Genomic DNA, 17,907 nt, shown 5'->3' on the forward strand with positions numbered 1-17,907 from the left:
ATAAGCAAAGAAGAGACATTATCAGATTTACATTTTCAATAGATTAGTTCAGCATTAGTGTGGAACATAGATTTGAAAGGAGAAAAGAATGAGGTCTTGGAGACCAGTGAGAAGGCTGGTCTGCAAGTCTCTACTGAAACACGATGCAGCTGAGCCAGGCAGAGAGAAAGTAGTGAAGGTGATAGAAATGTGGGAAATAATTAGGGATAAAATCCGCAGGACATAATGATCAGTTGAATGTAGAAAATCAGAGAGAGATACAGAAATCACAGATGACTTTCAGATCTCCAGTATGGGAACTGGGGGGACAGCAGGGCTATGAATAGAGAGGACAGAAGAAGAAGAAGAAGGGAAGAGAGAGGACGTGTGGAAGAAGACGTAAGTCTGACCAGGAGGGCTTTAATGACGCGCTTGGTTATGGACTCGTTGACTCTGGTATGTCTGATGACCAGCCATATCCAGGGGAGACTGAGCATTTCAACATGCCCGAGAACACACGTGGACAGAGATGTAATCACAAGCACGTAGTGATAACTCCTACATCAATCTACTTTCTCTGTCCCCACTGCTCGACCTTACCTCCACCAGGCTTACTTCAACAGCCTCTTAACTGGTCTCGCTGCCACTAAACTCACTTCCCTGGAGCCCATTTTCCAAAATTCAGCAGCTAGAAGGATCTTTCCAAAAGGCAAATCTGATCTTGTCACCACCTGCAGAAAATCCTCCCATGGCTTCCTATCACCTTCAGGATACAGCTCAAGCCACCTGGTGTGGCTTCCAGCTCTTCAGGCTCACCTTCCTTCTCCAGCCATTTCTCTTACTCCCTCCACCTCAGAGTTCACACAGTAGCCCATGCTCCCCTTATGGGCAACATCACCTAGAACTCAAGAAGAGCAGCACACCCCAAAGTTCAACAACACAGCAGCCCTGACTGGCGTAACAGGGGTCAGAGTTTAATGGTGGGAATCAAGTACTAGATAAAGCAAGGATACTGAACCAAATCCACTACTCAAACCAGCCTTTTATTTCTAGGCTTGTGTACCTTGCCCTCAGAGAAGACTATGATGGCGGACACTATCAAGAGGAATGAAAAAAGAATAGATCTGTAAGAATTTTTTTTCTAATTCTTTACACAGAGCAGTGTTTCTCAAAGTATAGTGATCTGACTACCCACAAGAACCACCTAGCTGTTTCTTAAACACTTCCTGGGTCACAACCCAGACCAACTGAATCAGAACCTCCAGATGAGACTGGAAACCTGTATTTTTATGTTCTCCCTAGGTGATTCTTATACATATTAGTTTAAGAACCAACTACGTAAAGCTACAAGTGTTACCAAATCAGGACATTTTTCCTGGACTTAATTTTATCCGGCTTTGTGTGATGCCTGTGTTCAATTCCATATCTTCTCAGGCTGCCCACTCTCTGTGGTTAGAGAGGAAATTGGATGGGGCAGTGATGGTGACAATGGCCTGAGTGTCTCTGGAAGGATAGCTGGGGGATGTCCTATCAAACTAAATTATAAAAGGAGTTGATGTGAAGCGAAAGTTCAAAGAAGCATACTTTGTGATACAGTAGAATGGGGTTCAGTAGTGATCAAGTACCCTTGGACAGTTGACTTGGGGGTCTCATATATAGGGGTTTTCTCATGGTTAAATTCTAATTAATCTAACATTTACTAAGCATCTATTACGTTCCAGCCACAGTGCCAAGTACTTTCATAATTTAGCAGGCAAATATTAAGTATCTTTTCTGTGCAAGACACTGAGCTCGGATTTCATCTGCATTCGCTCCTGAACCTTTGCAGCAATCTTGATTAATTTGCACTTGCCTGGAGAATTGAAGCTACTCACTAAATACCAAGTAATAATCCTGGTTTTAAACCTTGTCACATTCCCAGAACTGCCATGAATTCATGACTATTTCTTTCACGGCCTACTCTCAATCTGAGATCTGGGCCTTCTAATGAAATAAGCTCACACCTTCCACTGGCGATTTATTCAAAACTCATTTATTCATTCACTCAGCCCTTCTTTCTTTCAACAGCCCTCGAACACCTACTGTTCTTATGTGACTTATAACATTTTGTGAATCTGCCCTCTCTACGTTCTTCATTAAGGTTTGGAAAGAGTCAGAGTCAGACACTGCAGACCGATTACATCGACTACTTGGACGAGCTCGCTTCAGAGATAGGTGCGAAGCCAGACCTCCTGTCTCTCCTGCTAAAAGATCCCAAACTGGCCGTGAAGCTCTATTTCGGACCCTGCAACTCCTACCAGTACCGCCTCACTGGGCCTGGGCAGTGGAAGGGAGCCAGAAGTGCCATTGTCACTCAGAAAAAGAGGATACTGAAGCCTTTGAAGACACGGGCACTAACGACCTCATCTAATTTCCTAGTTTCCTTCCTGTTGAAAATCCTGGGGCTTCTTGCTATTTCTGTGGCCTTTTTTTTCCAGCTTCAGTTCTAATCTGTCAGAGTAAGGCTTTTGACTTGGGTGTCAGTCAACTCCTCTTTAAAAACAAAAAAGGCTAAAAGAAAAAATATTAAATCTAGATTCTATGTTTCAGAGCTGATAGGAACAGAGAGGTGGTTGTAGAGAATTAGCAGAATTAGGTCCGTGTAAAACACCAAAATGGCGTCATGAAATTTCTCGGCCATTCCAACCTTTCCTCAAGTTCGCCAGATTCTCCAAAAGGACAAATAACATGGCCATGTACATAGTGCTGCCAGCCCTTACATAACAGAGTTGTGTGGAAATAAATAGAAATGCACAGAATGAAAAGCAGGCCCCATGGCTTAAAACATTGGAAAATTTCAACAGTGAGTAAATATCTAATCCCCTGCGTGATGCTCTTAATGGTCCCCTTACCCAGACTGTATTTGGTAACAAAGTCCTTGGGTGTTACGTCATGCTCCATTTGCTTAGTGGGGCATTGCTCAAAAATCCTGGAGATAACAATGAGAGGATAGACTCAAAAAACGATGGCAATGATGTGACAGACTTCTAGCACCTCATGTTGAAAGCTGAGCCAATAGCCACATTTCTGATACTTTGACATAAAACCACTGTAAAAATAAAAATAAACATGCCATAATAGCTATATACATATTTAGTACTTACCATTGACCAGACATTGTGCTAAGTGCACAGTATAGTATTGACTTCATTTAATTCTTGCGATAATTTTGTTAGATGGGTGTGGCTATCATACCCACTTGTCAGATGATGGAACTGAGACTCAGAGCATTTGGGTAACATGCCCAAGACCATACAGCTGGTCTTGTCGTGGAGCTGGGATTTGAACCCAGTTTTGCTTGACTCTAGAACTGCAGATCATAACCTTTCTGCAGAATCTACTTATTGACAAAAGCCCTTATTATTGATCAAGTACTTATTAACAGTTTATTTTCTTTATAATCATATATATGTTGCTTTGGGAGGAACTTAACACAGATAATAGCACTCTTCTTGCAAATATGATCAATTAATTTTTTTTTTGAGTGAGAGAGAGAGAGAGTACATGAGTGGGGAAGAGGAGTAGAGGAACAAGGGGAGAGAGAATCCTAAGCAAGCTCCACACTTGGCGTGGAGTCCAATGTGGGGCTTGATCGCACGACTGTGAGATCACGACCTGAGCTGAAATCAAGAGTCAGATATTCAACCAACCAAACTATCCAGGCACCCCCAATTAATTGATTCATAATATTTGGTTTATAGTCCAGCTAGATCTAAAAAGCATTTGAAGGGATTAACAGTGTGAGACACCTATACAAGAACATTTCAAATAGCCACTGACATTTTGAAAAAATAAGCACCAAGGAAGAAGTATATGTTCCAAGTAGATGAAAAGCATTATAATGATTGAGCCTTGTATATAGCTCTAACTTTATAATCAAGGCAAAGGCAAAACAATATGTAATCTCCGTCATCTGATGAAAGGAAGCATACCAGTTTTTTAGGAGACACATTTTCTTGGAACTGAAATCTAAAAAAAGACACAAGCAATTCAATGTCAGTAAGCTTTGAGCAACATAATAAACATCCAGTTTATCTGTCCACTACAGCCATTCTTTCCATGAAGTGTGCTTTGGGAGATAAACTATGCCCTAAACCCAGACCAAGGCCTTCTGAAGAGGGAAAAGGTCAGAGATTAGAGATTTAGACAAATGTCTCCTCTTACTTTTCCAAAGCCTTCGTGGACACTGTTCTTTACTTGGGCCTGGATTTGTTTCTGAAGTGCCTAGAGCAATGTAATGACAATCACTATCAGTGGAAGCTTTATTTCTTTAGAGTCCATTGAAATAACACCACCATTTAAATGCAACATTTGTTTTCATTGCTCCTATAAGCAGTTTCCTTTGAAAAAATTCCAGATGGTATGTGTACTTCTTGATTAAAAACTGATTATTTTGCTAATTATTAAAGATTATTTGCAAGCCTTTATATCATTAATAATAATAATAGAATTTATCAATCTTGTATAGCAAGAGAAGGTGAACTACTTCCTGTAGGTTAAATCCAGTGTACTACCTATTTCTATAAATAAAGTTTTATTGGAACACAGTCACAACATACATTGACGGTCTGTGGCCGCTTGCAAGCTACAATGGCGGAGTTGAGCAGCTGTGATAGAAACAGTAGGACTCACAAAGCCTAAAATTTTTTGACTATCTGGCCCTTTAGGGAGAAAGTTTGCCAATTTCTTTGTCGTCCCAATTATTTTTCATAACTTGCTTCATTCATCATTACCACTACCAGGGAAGTAACTATGGTTATTACCCTACTTTTACAGTGGAACAAATTGAGAAACAAGTGTCAGGTTGATACTGAATCAGTGGGGAAAATAGCTCCATTAGGACAAAATTATTATTAAATGCATAACCTTGAAAATTCTAGAAAGAGGATGATCTCTTGAAATCTTTCCAAATATTCTGAAATCTTTTTAAAAACATAAATAGTTCATTTCCAGAGTCTGAGATTCACTAAGGAAGACTCATCCAAGTTTATTCTTCTGCCTCTATATACCCTGAAACAGGAAACTATCCCAGACAAACCACCTAGGATAGTTTGTTCCAAACTACAACCCACAGACTATCTCAGGGAGCTTCCAGAAGTGCAGATTCTTGGAGGAGGAAGTAAGATGGCAGAGAAATAGAGGGACCCTAAGCTTGGTTCATCCCTCTAACATAGCTAGATAGTTATCAAAGCATGCTGAACACCCAAGAAATCAATCAGATGTCTGAGAGAACAAAAACTGGTGGTCTACAAGTAGAAAAGCCACCACCTTTCAGAAGGCAGGAAGTGCTGAGTGTTGACTCAGGGGAGATACAACTGTGGGTACACCAGCGGGGAGGGAGCCCTGCTCATGGAGACTACCACAAAGTATTATAAGCAGCAGGGCACAAAATCTGAGTCTTTAGAAGTCCGCTCCCATGGGACGTGCCTGACTTAAAGGTACTCGGGTGGCAAAGCAAGGCGGAGTCCCAGGAGTGACAGTATGGACTGAGGATCCCCTGGGTCGCAAGAAGAATGGGCGGCTCCAACATGCTGCGCTGTTCCCAGGCACAGGAGCAGGGTCTCTGGCTGAGGGCAGTGAGCCAGGGTGCCAGCTTTCTGCTCCACTTCGCTATAAACTCTGAACCACTGCATGATCATGTGATCGCTCTCCTAGCACGGGCTGGCAAACACTCGTGCTGTTGCACGAGTATGGCAAGACCCTCCCCCAGAGGAACAGCACCGGTCCAGGCCGCAAAAGTTCCTAAAATTTGGAGTTTTGAAACTCAGTCACACGCCTGCGATTAAAGAAGCTCGGACACAGGCAGGGTGAATGCAGGGTCCTGACAGAAACCAGGGACGCAAGAGGGGTGACTGATTGCTCTTCTGTGAGGGTTCCCCCAAAGAGTGGGGGGCACAAACTTTCAGCTCCGGAGCTAAAGATGGTGGCGCCGCCATATTCATCCCACCCATCAGCGCTGGAAGTCTTCGAGGAGCAAATCAGCACCACCTAGTGGAGGCCTAAGCTACCTACACCAAGCCTCACCCACCCTGTGCCCTGAAGGTGTATTTCCACTGAACACGACAGCAGGAGAATGAGCCCAGCATTCCCCTCCCCCAGAAGACCAACACAAACAACTCGCTCACACCAAGTCTACTGATCATAGAGTGCTGCAAGCTTCCGCTCTAGGGGAAATAGGATCTCACTTCCTTTTTACTTATATTCTTTATTTTATTTTTTTCACTTATTTTCTTATTCTTTTCTATTCCTTATTTATTATTATTTTAATTTTTATTTATATATATATTTTTAAATTTTTTGTTTGTTTTCATTTCATTTCATTTTATTTATCTATAATAAACAGTGCGGCATGTTGGAGCCACCCATTCTTCTTGTGACCCAGGGGATCCTCAGTCCATACTGTCACTCCTGGGACTCCACCTTGCTTTTGGGTGGTTGGGGGGGGGGAGGGGGGCAATATGGATTGTTTTAAAAAGCAGACCAAAACACAGCCAGGATCTAGTTTTTGGGTTTTTTAAATTTTTTTTCCTTGTTTTTTTCTTTGTTTTTTTGTGTTTGTTTGTTTTGTTTTGTTTTTGTTTTCTTCCCTTATTTTTTTCCTAGACAAAATGATGAGATGGAAAATTCACCCCGAAAGAAAGAACAGGAAATAGATCTCATGTCCAGAGATTTAACCTATACAGATATAAGATGTCTGAACTATAACTTAAAATAATGATTATAAGGATTCACTGGGCTTGAGAAAAGCATAGAAGACACTAGAGAATCCCTCTCTTCAGAGATAAAAGAACTAAAATCTAGTCAGGCTGAAATTAAAAATGCTATAACTGAAAATGCAAACCCATAAGGAGGCCATAAAAATGACGAGGGATAAAACAGAGGAGTGAATCAGTGACATAGAAGATAAAATTATGGAAAATACTGAAGCTGAAATGAAGAAGAAAATAAAGGTAATGGACCATGAAGGCAGACTTAGGGAACTCGGCAACTTGTTAAATGGAATAACGTTTGTATCATAGGAGTCCCAGAAGATGGAGAGAGAGAAAAGGGGGCAGAAGGTTTATTCAAACAAATTATCACTAAAACTTTCCTAATCTGGGAAAGGACACAGACATCAAAATCCAAGAAGCAGAGAGAACTCCCATGAAAGTCAACAAAACCCAACCATCACCAAGGCATACCCTAATCACATTCATGAAATACACAGACAAGGAAAGAATCCTGAAAGCAGCAAGGGAAAATAGTCCTTAACCTACAAGGGAAGACAGATCAGGTTCACTGCAGATCTGTCCACAGAAACTTGGCAGGCAAGAAAGGAATGGCAGGAATATTCAATGTGGTGAATGGGAAAAATGTGTAGCCAGTAATTCTTTATCCAGCAAAGCTGTCATTCAGAATAGAGAGAGAGAGAAAGAGTTTCCCAGACCAAAAAAATAAATAAATAAAGAAAGAAAAGAAAGAAAGAAAAAGAAAAAACTAAAGGAGTTTGTGACCACTAAACCAGTCACAAATTTTAAGGGGGACTCTGAGTAGAGGAAAAAAAAAAAACCCAAAAGCAACAAGACTAGTCACTGATTCACCACTGTTGGCAGAGAAAGGACCCATTCCAAGTAAAATATTTGACCTTCAGTAGGCATGGTACCCTCTCCACCTGCCCTTTCAGTACTACTAGTCTGCAGGTGTGTTCTCACAAAAAGAAAAAGAACAACCTCAATGTGAAAGGGACTTAGGGAGTTACCCACTCTTAGGAGTATCAATCAACCAATCAATCAATCACCATCAAGAAAGGCACCTGTGGAGCCTCTTGATGCTTTCTTCTGGGGGAGTGGGAGAGCTGAGGGGTAGGGACTTGTGGCTGTCTTTAATTTTTAGGGAGAAAGAAAAAAATTGCACTGGGTGGGTCTAATTTACTAAAGCTAAGTAAATTCTACACTCTCTTTCAACTCCGCTCTGCATCAGAGCAGGGTGGGGGAGGGAGGGTGGGGAGACTTCAGAAGATAATTTAGAAATACAGTGAAGGAGCCAGAAACATCATTCTAGTGCATCCATCAATAGAAGCCAGGTATGGTGCACTAACAACCAATCCCCAAAGCTCAAAACCTTGAAATAAGACAAAGATCCTTCCTCTTTCACGTTATGTATCCACTGGAGGCTAGGCTCTGCTCATCAGAGTCACTCAGGCATCCAGGCTAATGGAACAGCCTGGTTGAAAGTCTGAAAGTAGCTATAGCCACCGCGAAGAAAAAGAAAGTGCTCTCTGGTCTTACACTGGCAATTAACAGCTCTGAGCCCAGAAAGGACATATGTTACTTTGGCCCACATTTCACCGACCAGAACTAGTCACGTGTTCCCAGCCAAGAGACCAAGAGACCAAGAAGTTCTATCCTACCATGCACCCAGAAGGCAGAAAGTCCAAAATATTTCCGAAAAAGCATGATTGTCTACCAGTCTGGCTTCCTGGGGCTCAAAAAGGGCCTGGATAGCTTTCTCCATTCCATGGCCTCAAGCACAGCTAATTTACAATAAGCCCTAAAAATAGCAGAAAGTAAAGGTGTCACTGAAAGCCACTCTTCTCATTTTTAATTACTACAAGTCTCTTGCTAATTAAGAAAAATGAGATGATCTGATCAATGATCATGTTTAGGCTCAAGCAACGTTTTAAGTTCTTTGTTTCTACTTACGTCAGCAGCATGCCTGGTAAGGCCTAGTGACCTACCAGGCGTGTGCCAAAGATGCATGAACATATCAAGGTAAGTGCCTACGCCAAGTGTCCATCAACTGATGAGCGGATAAAGAAGATGTGGTGTATATATCCAATGAAATATTACTCAGCCATCAAACAGAGTGAAATCTTCGGGCACCTGGATGGCTCAGTTGGTGAAGCATCTGACTTCAACTCAGGTCATGATCTCATAGTTCATGAGTTCAAGCCCTGCCTTGCTCTTTCTGCTGTCGGCACAGAGCTCGCTTTGGATCCTCTGTCCCCCTCTATCTGCCCCTTCTCCCCCTCCTCCCTCAAAAGTGAATAAACATTTTTTTTTTAAAAAGAATGAAATCTTGCCATTGTGAATGATGCGGATGGAGCTAGACAAATATGATTTCACTCAAATGTGAAATTTGGGAAACAAAACAGACGAACATATGAGAAGGGGCGGGGAGAGAGGGAAGCAAACCATAAGAGACTCTTAAAAATAGAGAACAAACCGAGGATTGATGGAGAGGGGTGGGAGGGGGATGGGCTAAATGGGTGATGGGTATTAAGGAGGGCACTTGTTATGATGGGTGTTACATATGAGGGATGAATCACTAAATTCTACTCCTGAAACCAACATTACACTATATGTTAGTTAACTCGAATTTAACTAAACTTTGCGGGGGTGGGGGGGAGGTAAATGCCTAAGTACTGGGGTTTGGGACACTAATTGTGGCCCTAGTTCTCAAGGTGTCCCTAACTTGACGTCAAAGATACTCTGGTTTTTAAAAACATGCTTGAACTAATACTACTTTTGAGGGCTCCCTTTCTGGGTAAAAACTAAGCTTTGAAATGATTCAAATATTGTCCTCATAGCTGCAGGAAGGCAGCTGAACTCCACACAGCTAACAGTGCTGTCTCCATGCCAAGTCTTTCACCAGAAGCAAGGTAAAGGGTAAGCCTAATGAGCCAGCAACAGACTGGGTGATACACAAGGCCGTCTTGATACAGAGCTGAAGGGTGTGGTTATACCATAATGAAAATCAAGAAAAAGATTTATTCTTCCAGAACCTTCCCCCTGCTTCAATCTTACCAATCTGTCCTGACGTTTACTCTCTGTGCCTGTGGGAGTCATTTCAATACCACAAGTCAATAATCAAGACACCTTATCTGTCCTGCCAATGACATCGTTATCACCTTCATTGCAGCCACTCAGTGTTTACTATGTAAAAAAATCTCTGCGTGGATTATCCCATCTAATCCCCACCACAACCATCTGAGTTAGGTATTATTATGTTTATTTTAATTGAATAAGCTGAAGCTTTAAAAAGTTATATAATTTTCCCAAGATTATTCTTGTAATAACTGGTGAAGAGAGTACTCAAACCCAGGACTTGTGACTCCAAAAGTCATGATCTACCCAGATGTTTGTTACATTTCCCAAATGTCTGGGCAATCATCTGTACTTAAAAAGTCTTTTAAAAATGAATTTAACAATGTGGGTGATGTTTAAAAATAATAATGTGAAGAGCACCCAAGTGGCTGTCAGCTAAGCGTCTGGCTCTTGGTTTCGGCTCAGGTCATGATCACATGGTTTGTGGGTTCAACATTCCCTCATTGGGCTCTGTGCTGACAGCACAGAGCCTGCTTGGGGTTCTCTCTCTCTCTCTCTCTCTCTCTCTCTCTCTGCCCCTCTCCTACTTGCTCCCTCTCTCTCGAAAATAAATAAACATTAAAAAAAATAAATAAATAAAAACAATGTTAAATGGATCAAAACCTTTGGTATAGCAGCTATTGACATGATTGTCTTATTTTCTCCCTTTGAAGAGCGAAGTTGATGAACAGTTAAGATGCCGCTGTGACTCACTAAGTTAATTTCTATTCTGCAGGGTCAAGTGTGAGTCTAAAGGGCATATCACCCACCAGGCAATGTTTTTCTCTTAGCATGATTGTACCATTAATCAAGTTAAAATGTAAGCAAAGACTAACCTTAGGTCCCAAATTCTGCATAACATCCCTTATCTCTTAGACCCAGTTCATCCGGAGCCAGGGCCTGCTAGGACAACATTGGCTTGTGCTCATCCATTTCAATTCCTACTGGCTCCAGAGTCCAAACTATGGTGGGGACCATGGGAATTCCAGGTACACTAAAGTAACTACATAAAGTAAGTAACCAGATATAATCTCTGATTTCTTTGAATTAGGGAGGTGGGACCCAGATTTTTTCTGTTTTGTTATTGTGCTTCAGGACAGAATTACCTCCCATTTGGCACAAGTTGGGAAAGATAAGTAACCCCCCTTTGGCATCTGAGTTGTCCTTTTCCCGTTGTTAAAAGTGCTCCATTCTATGCATTGTAACAAATTTTCTTGAGTTTCTATGGTCAGATATCTCTTGTTAACCCCACTCCCAGATGAATTCACTATAACTCTCAAAGGTTTTGGAAATCTTTCATAGATACCCAGTTTAATGTCTTCTGATTTACAGACGGTGAAACTGAGTCTCAGTCCTTCATTACTTCTTCATTTCTCCTCCAGCCTAGGGAAACTCTGTGGCCTTGTAACTGACAAGATAAATTTAAATCCTAGCAGAATTTTCTTATGTGGTTAGGAATGGGCTTGAGCAGGCGAGGAACAGCTGCCGGAAGACACGAATCACAAAGCACGGCCCTGCTCTGACCTCAGTTTCTTACCAGCTTGTGCTCATTTGTTCCCAGGGGCCAAGTAGGCACCTTCACCCCTCCCCCAACTGCCATCCATCCAGCTAAATCTACTGTCTCTTCTTAGTCTTGAAATGCATAGCCCACTTAAGGACATTATATCATGGGGCACATGGATGGCTCAGTCGGTTAAGGGTTGGACTTCAGCTTACGTCATGATCTCATGCTTTGTGAGTTTGAGCCCCACATCGCGCTGTTTGAGCCCTACATGGGGCTGTCTGCTGTCAGCACAGAGCCAGCTTCGGATCCTCTGTCCCTGGCTCTTTCTTCCCCTCCCCTGCTCATGCGCACTTGCACGCACGTTCTCTCTCTCTCTCTCTCAAAAATAAAATAAACATTAAGAAAAGGATATTGTATCATTGTGCCCTCAGTGCTGGTATCCAAGCACTTTCTGGGTAGTACTTGCTTTTTTAACATTGCAACTGCCGAAAACCCAGCTTTGCAAAAATATGACATCATCTAACATAACACAGCCCTAACTGATATTAAAACTATCAACTACCCATCAGCTTTGCTCAGAATTCAACATACTTGTGTTTTCCTGGATATTTTAAAATCATTCACGGGGCGCCTGGGTGGCTCAGTCGGTTAAGTGTCCGACTTCGGCTCAGGTCACGATCTTGCAGTCCGTGAGTTCGAGCCCCGCGTCAGGCTCTGGGCTGATGGCTCAGAGCCTGGAGCCTGTTTCCGATTCTGTGTCTCCCTCTCTCTCTGCCCCTCCCCCGTTCATGCTCTGTCTCTCTCTGTCTCAAAAATAAATAAACTTTAAAAAAATTTAAAAAAAATAAAATAAAAAAAATAAAATAAAATAAAATCATTCACAGCACCTCTGCACACCATTTGGGGAATGGCAGGTCCAGCCTCCTGTTCTGATATTAGCTCCCAGTAAATATTCGCTCAGTTAATTTTTTTTTTAAAAAAAGGATATACTGTGGTGAATTCATTCATTTTACCCACCAGGAAGTCAACTCATTGCCAAGTGTTTATGCAACTACTAGTACAGACCAAGTGTGCCACTCACTACAGAAAATAAGACAAAGGGGGGCACCTGGGTGGCTCAGTCAGTTAAGCGTCCGACTTCGGCTCAGGTCATGATCTCAGGGTTTGTGAGTTCAAGCCCCATGTCACGTTCTGTACTGATGGTGTGGAGCCTGCTTGAGATTCTCTCTCTCCCTCTCTCTCTCTGCCCCTCCCACACTCATTCTCTCTCTCTCAAAATAAATAAATAAACTTTTAAAAAAGAGAGAGAGAGAGAGAAAGGGAAAATAAGAAACGAGTCAAAGGAAATGCCCCACTTGAGGCAAACATATAACCTTGAGCAGAGAGAAGATTAACAGACCTGATCCAGTGAATCAACACCGTGATAGTCTCCTCTTGTGGGGAACATGCTATTTCCTGTAAGTTTCAAGCTCACTGGGGAGCTGGGCAGTCGTAGAGGCGTCCATCGACCGTCGCTGGCGGCTACTTTTGCTGCTCCCTGTCTCTAGAGCTCATTTCCTTCCCTCTTCTGCCCACTGGCGTTCTTTTCAAACTTCAAAACCTGAAGCAACTAGTATTCTTCAGTATTGCTTTCCTATCACCCCAAAGTCACAGTATGAGCCTCTTCCTTCATGCTCTTATTGCAAGGCATACATAAGACACGACTCTGTCTTAGCGCGTGACACAGAATACTGCAATGATCTATTTATCATCCTGACTTCCCCGCCAGAGGGATAGCTACTCTAAAGAAGGCATCACACCTTATTCATCTTTCGTACTCCCAATACCTCGCCCAGGGCTTCGGATCAGAGAAGCCCCTCATTGAGTGTTTGACAGCTAGACTAATCCATGAATGAATCGTGGAATCTGAGTTAACAGAATCCTAAAGGGCATTTGATTCCACCCTCTACATTACCTACTGCTCTCCTACTTACAATATTTCAAAAAATAATCTTACAGACCCTGCACAAATATCAGAGCCTGAAATGCTGTAAAGTGCTTATATGGAACTAAAATTTGCCTTCATGTAATGTCTTCAGTTCCACCATTTCCCATAAATCTAATCCTGTTTGCAACGATCCTTCAAATGCTTAGGGGCAAATGTTTACAGTACTGGGTCAGGCCCTTGGAGTAACAGTTGATATGGTTATCCTTTTTTGCAAAGTGAGCCCAAGGCAGTTGATTTCCTTGCCCAAGGTCTCCACAGTTACCTCACAGGGAGCCAGGTCCCTGGCTGGCCCTCCCTCTGACCAGGCTAACAGCTGGAGTGGATGCATTTCTCCTCCTTCTCCTTCTTTCCCCTCCTCCTTCTCCTCTTTCTTCTCCTTCCAAAATTTATTATTGAAATATAATTGACATACAACGTGACGGGTGCCTTTTCTTCTTATAGAACCAGTTTGGTGCTTTCATTCAGCAACATGTACCTGAAGCTACAACATCCTAGTCAAGGAAACATACACACTGGTTCTTGCCATACCAGAAGCCCATTTTTCCTCCATGGGACACCACCCTGGAAACATGGCAGAATATACACTGACTAGCCTCTCTCCGGAGAAGTTCGATCTCCACCTGCTGACCTCTAGTCTCAGTGGAGCCATGCTAGGGAGATTTCCCCCACCTTCCTTCTCAATCCAGCTACTGCAAATGGCTCTGCCCTCTCTCCTTCCAAAAGGAAACTGCTTTGTTTCCTGGTCCCCTGCTCTGGGCATGAGTATCCCGTTATAATCAGACCTGCTGTCTTTACAGAGCCAGCATGCTTCTGCACACAGCTGCAGATATCATAGTGATATATGCAATTCCTCTCTTCATTCTGAGAGTCATTTTTCCCATAATACTCTTGGGGCTCCCTGAGTGGCTCAGTTGGTTGAGCATCCGACTCTTGATTTTGGCTCAGGTCATGATCTCACATTTCATGGGATCAAGTCCCCCATATCAGGCTCCGTGCCAAGCATGGAGCCTGCCTCAGATTCTCTCTCTCTCCCTCTGCCCCATCCACCCTCCCCCCCCCCCGCCCTGCTTGTGTGCACATGCACTCTCCCTCTCTCAAATAAAAAAATAAAATCTGGTGGGTGGGGGATGGGTTTAATCAGAGAGGAGGTTGGTGAGGGATGGGTTAAATAGGTGATCAGGATTAAGGAGGGCACTTGTGATGAGCACTGGGTGTTGTAAGTGATGGATCACTAAATTCACCACCTGAAACTAATAATACACTGTATGTTAACTAATGAATTTAAATAAAAACTTGAAAAAGAAAAAAATAAAATAAAATAAAATAAAATCTATTTTTAAAAAAGTGGATATTCTTCATTGAATGTCTACTATGTCCCACAAAAATGAAGAGCACGATGTCCCATTTTACAAATGAGGAAAGTGAGGCCCAGAGGGGATATTTTCCTATGCGCCAAGCTGATAGAGCAGGGATTTGAAATAGATGTGTCTGGTCCCAACACCCATATTCATTTCATTACATCAGCTGTCTCTCTAAATGTAGGGTCATTTTATTTCTCTAGGACGCAAGGCAGGGGAAATTGTATGAGGTTGTGTTTCTATGGTATCCATTAGGATCTAGAGCGTGACTTCCCCTAAAGGGGACCTACCAGCTCTCTCCCAGTAAATCAGAGCTAGTAGCTTCGGGGAAGAAACTTTTCATTAAAACCTGAAAATAAATGGGCCTTTCCATTTCATTCTAGAACTATTTATTGAGCACCCGTTGTATTCTGTTCCAAGGACTTCCCTGGCTGCAGAGGCCCCAGCAGAGAGCAAAGCAGATGAAGTCTCTATAGTTGAGCTATTTCTCTCAAAAACAAAAGATGTATATCCAGTTTTGTGGAAAAAGCTCATCTGTGCAATGAGAAAATAGCAAACGTTCAGGAAAACAATGCCTTCGGGGGCACTTCTTACATTGACTCTGGGACCCATGCGCTTTCAAAACTCACTAACGTGAGGAGATACAATTGTCACAAAAATGTATTAGGGAACAATTCTAAATCACATGATTCACTGTTAAATGTGGATGAACTGGCCAAAACGTATAGGAATTAAAAGAGCAGAAACTTACTAATGGGAAAGGCAGAGGAGGACACCAATTTTGGGAGATGGTTTTATAATTATAATAGCTTATATTTATTAAGCATTTGTTACATGCCAGGAACAGTTCTAAATCATCTGACGTGTTGACTCCCTTGATTCTCACCAAACACTACAAGGAAACTACCACTATTTCCTCAATTTTTATGATGCACAGAGGGGTTAAATAACTTGCCCAAGATCACACGGCAGTGACTGGCAGAACTGAGCTTTAACCCAGGCAATCTGGTCTAGAGCCTGGTTGCTTAACCAATACACTATATCGCCTCTCAGCATTCTTGCATGGCCTGGGGACAGATGACCCTCTGTTTGTGCCAGTGGGGACAGGGCCATGTTCCCTGAGCTGCATCAGTATCTGAAGGGGAGAGGAGGGATGAATGTCCACACAAAGCCTCGCACCCTCACCCTTCCACTGGCAGCCATCCACTGGCCACAGATAGGAGAAGGATGGGCAACCGAGCTGGGACCCTGCGGTATGCCAGGGGCTGGGACTCTCCCAGGGCTGCCGTGGCACCTGCAGCGGCCACAGGTCTTGGCTTCCAGTCCCAACTCCGCTCCACCACTGCCATGTGGCCTTGTCTCATGCCACGACGCTAATCTGACCTCCAGTTTCATGTTTATTTAAAAAACATGTTAGGGGCACCTGGGTGGCCAGTCAGTTAAGCTTCCAACTATCGATTTCAGCTCAGGTCATGATCTCACAAATTGTGAGATCGAGCCCCACATCAGGCTCTGCACTGACACTTGGGATTCTCTCTCTCTCTCCCTTCCCTGCTTGTGTGCTCACGCTTGCATGCTCGCTCTCTCTCTCTCTCTCTCTCTCTCAAAATAAATACATAAACTTAAAAAACAAGACATGTTTGACCAGGTGATTCTTTCTGTTCTACTACTCTATGCCATTCTGGGACCCATGAAGGGAGGCCGGAGGCAGCAGCCCCATCCTGAATGCAAAACTCTCCACGAGAGGGTCTAATTTCAGCCACTATGCCAGAAGCCACAGTCTTGGCAACAAATGTGCTAACATCAGGCACGAGCTCCGAGTGTAGGCGCAGGGACTTACGAGCACAGGGTTAAACCGGGGACCTGAACATTGCTCTTTTTGCACTCACAACACCAGAGGCCAGCCACAGAGGGATCAAATGGAGCAAATTTCTTAACCTCCCCGGTTCTTTTTCCTGGTTGGCTAGAGCAGCCAAGCTGGGGTGGGGCTTTCACTTGTGAATAAAAGGCTCAGTTTTGCTTTCCCCTGCACCAGGGAACATGGCCAAGCGAGTTGCGATTGTGGGAGCCGGGGTCAGTGGCCTGGCCTCCATCAAGTGCTGCCTGGAGGAAGGCCTGGAGCCCACATGCTTTGAGAGGAGTGACGACCTCGGGGGGCTGTGGAGGTTCACCGTAAGTAGGGGTCTCAGCAGCTGTGCGATGTGTCTAATGGATAAGGCTCGAGGGTGTGAAAGCATTTCTCCCAAGGCTGCTCTGGGGCGGGGGGATGAGTTAGAAGCATCTGCTGAACAGGGGCCAGGAGGGTTAATGAAATTGTTAAAAGAAAGAAGCAGGACACAGCCTGAGCTTGGGTGGGGAGTGTGGAAGCAACCCTACAAACTTTATCTAAAGCCAAGAGGAAGGAAGATGCCCACAAAGGGTGGGAGAGAATGGAGTGGCTGGGACAGCCAGGAAAGCCCGGAACAAGGGGAGCAGGAGCCGGGGGGGTGTGAAGTGAGGCCAGAGGCTGTAGAGTTTGGGGCAAGCATATGAACCCAGCAGCGCAGGGATGCTGGCCTCCACCTGCTGGGCAGAACTGCTCACCTTCTTTTTTCCCCAGTCCTGCTGCCCCTGACGTGAAACGGCACAGGGCTCGCTGGATGATGAGTTCTACACTCAAGGTGCTGCTGTCCAAGCAATGCCAATCTATGCCAAGAACAACCAGAAGTAAAGAATGTGAGTTAGGAGCCTTTTTTCCCTGAGGCAAAGAAAGTAATATCCTCAAGTCTCAGCAGGGCTACCATCCAGACTGGAGAGGAGAACGGGGTGAGGAAGGAGAAGAGGGGACTCTACAGCCCACCCTTGACTGGCCTGGGCCAAAGAGGATCGCAGGGGCATTGCTGGGGCCACTGAAACCCTTTGAGTCCTGTGGCTGGGCAGGGAAGCATTTGCATTAGAGTTCCCAAGCCTCCTCCTGGCCCTCCTTCTCTAGAGCTTTAAACATGCTGATGAGAAAGCTGTCGGGAATAGTGAAAAGGAGCAAGGTGTCAGACATCCGGGCCTCAGAGACCATAAGGGGCTAAGAGAAAGATGCGGCACTCCTCTACCCTAGAAGAATGGAATTTGGAACTGAAATAAAGGATTTCCTAACTCTATGAGCAAAGCGCCCCAGAGGCCAAGGCTGCCGGTTAGTTGCAGTTCTCCTAGCATAGGTCC

General features: G+C 43.7%; 2 protein-coding genes across 8 annotated transcripts in view; both read left to right on the plus strand.

The window, feature by feature from the left end:
- LOC131495338 (dimethylaniline monooxygenase [N-oxide-forming] 2) overlaps positions 1-4,565 on the plus strand; it is a 30,519-nt gene extending 25,954 nt beyond the window's left edge. For 4 of the 5 annotated variants that reach the window (XM_058700199.1, XM_058700200.1, XM_058700198.1 and 1 more), the window contains 2 exons: positions 1,033-1,105; positions 2,120-4,565. In XM_058700199.1, coding sequence (XP_058556182.1) covers positions 1,033-1,105; positions 2,120-2,468 — 422 coding nt within the window. In that variant the 3' untranslated portion in view covers positions 2,469-4,565. Of the gene's footprint in view, positions 1-1,032; positions 1,106-1,413; positions 1,903-2,119 lie in introns of those variants that run through there. The other variant, XM_058700202.1, reaches the window with a different exon arrangement.
- Positions 4,566-10,747: 6,182 nt separating this feature from the next.
- FMO1 (flavin containing dimethylaniline monoxygenase 1) overlaps positions 10,748-17,907 on the plus strand; it is a 30,669-nt gene continuing 23,509 nt past the window's right edge. Inside the window, exons 1-2 of one of the 3 annotated variants that reach the window (XR_009253926.1) lie at positions 10,748-10,862; positions 16,748-16,884. Coding sequence is in view for 2 of the 3 variants with exons in the window: in XM_058700318.1 (XP_058556301.1) it covers positions 16,753-16,884 (132 nt within the window). In the remaining variant the exon portion in view is untranslated. The remainder of the gene's footprint in view (positions 10,863-16,747; positions 16,885-17,907) is intronic. The other 2 variants (XM_058700318.1, XM_058700317.1) reach the window with 2 other exon arrangements.

This window comes from Neofelis nebulosa, chromosome 15, assembly GCF_028018385.1.
Source record: "Neofelis nebulosa isolate mNeoNeb1 chromosome 15, mNeoNeb1.pri, whole genome shotgun sequence".
Taxonomy (NCBI): Eukaryota; Metazoa; Chordata; class Mammalia; order Carnivora; family Felidae; genus Neofelis; species Neofelis nebulosa.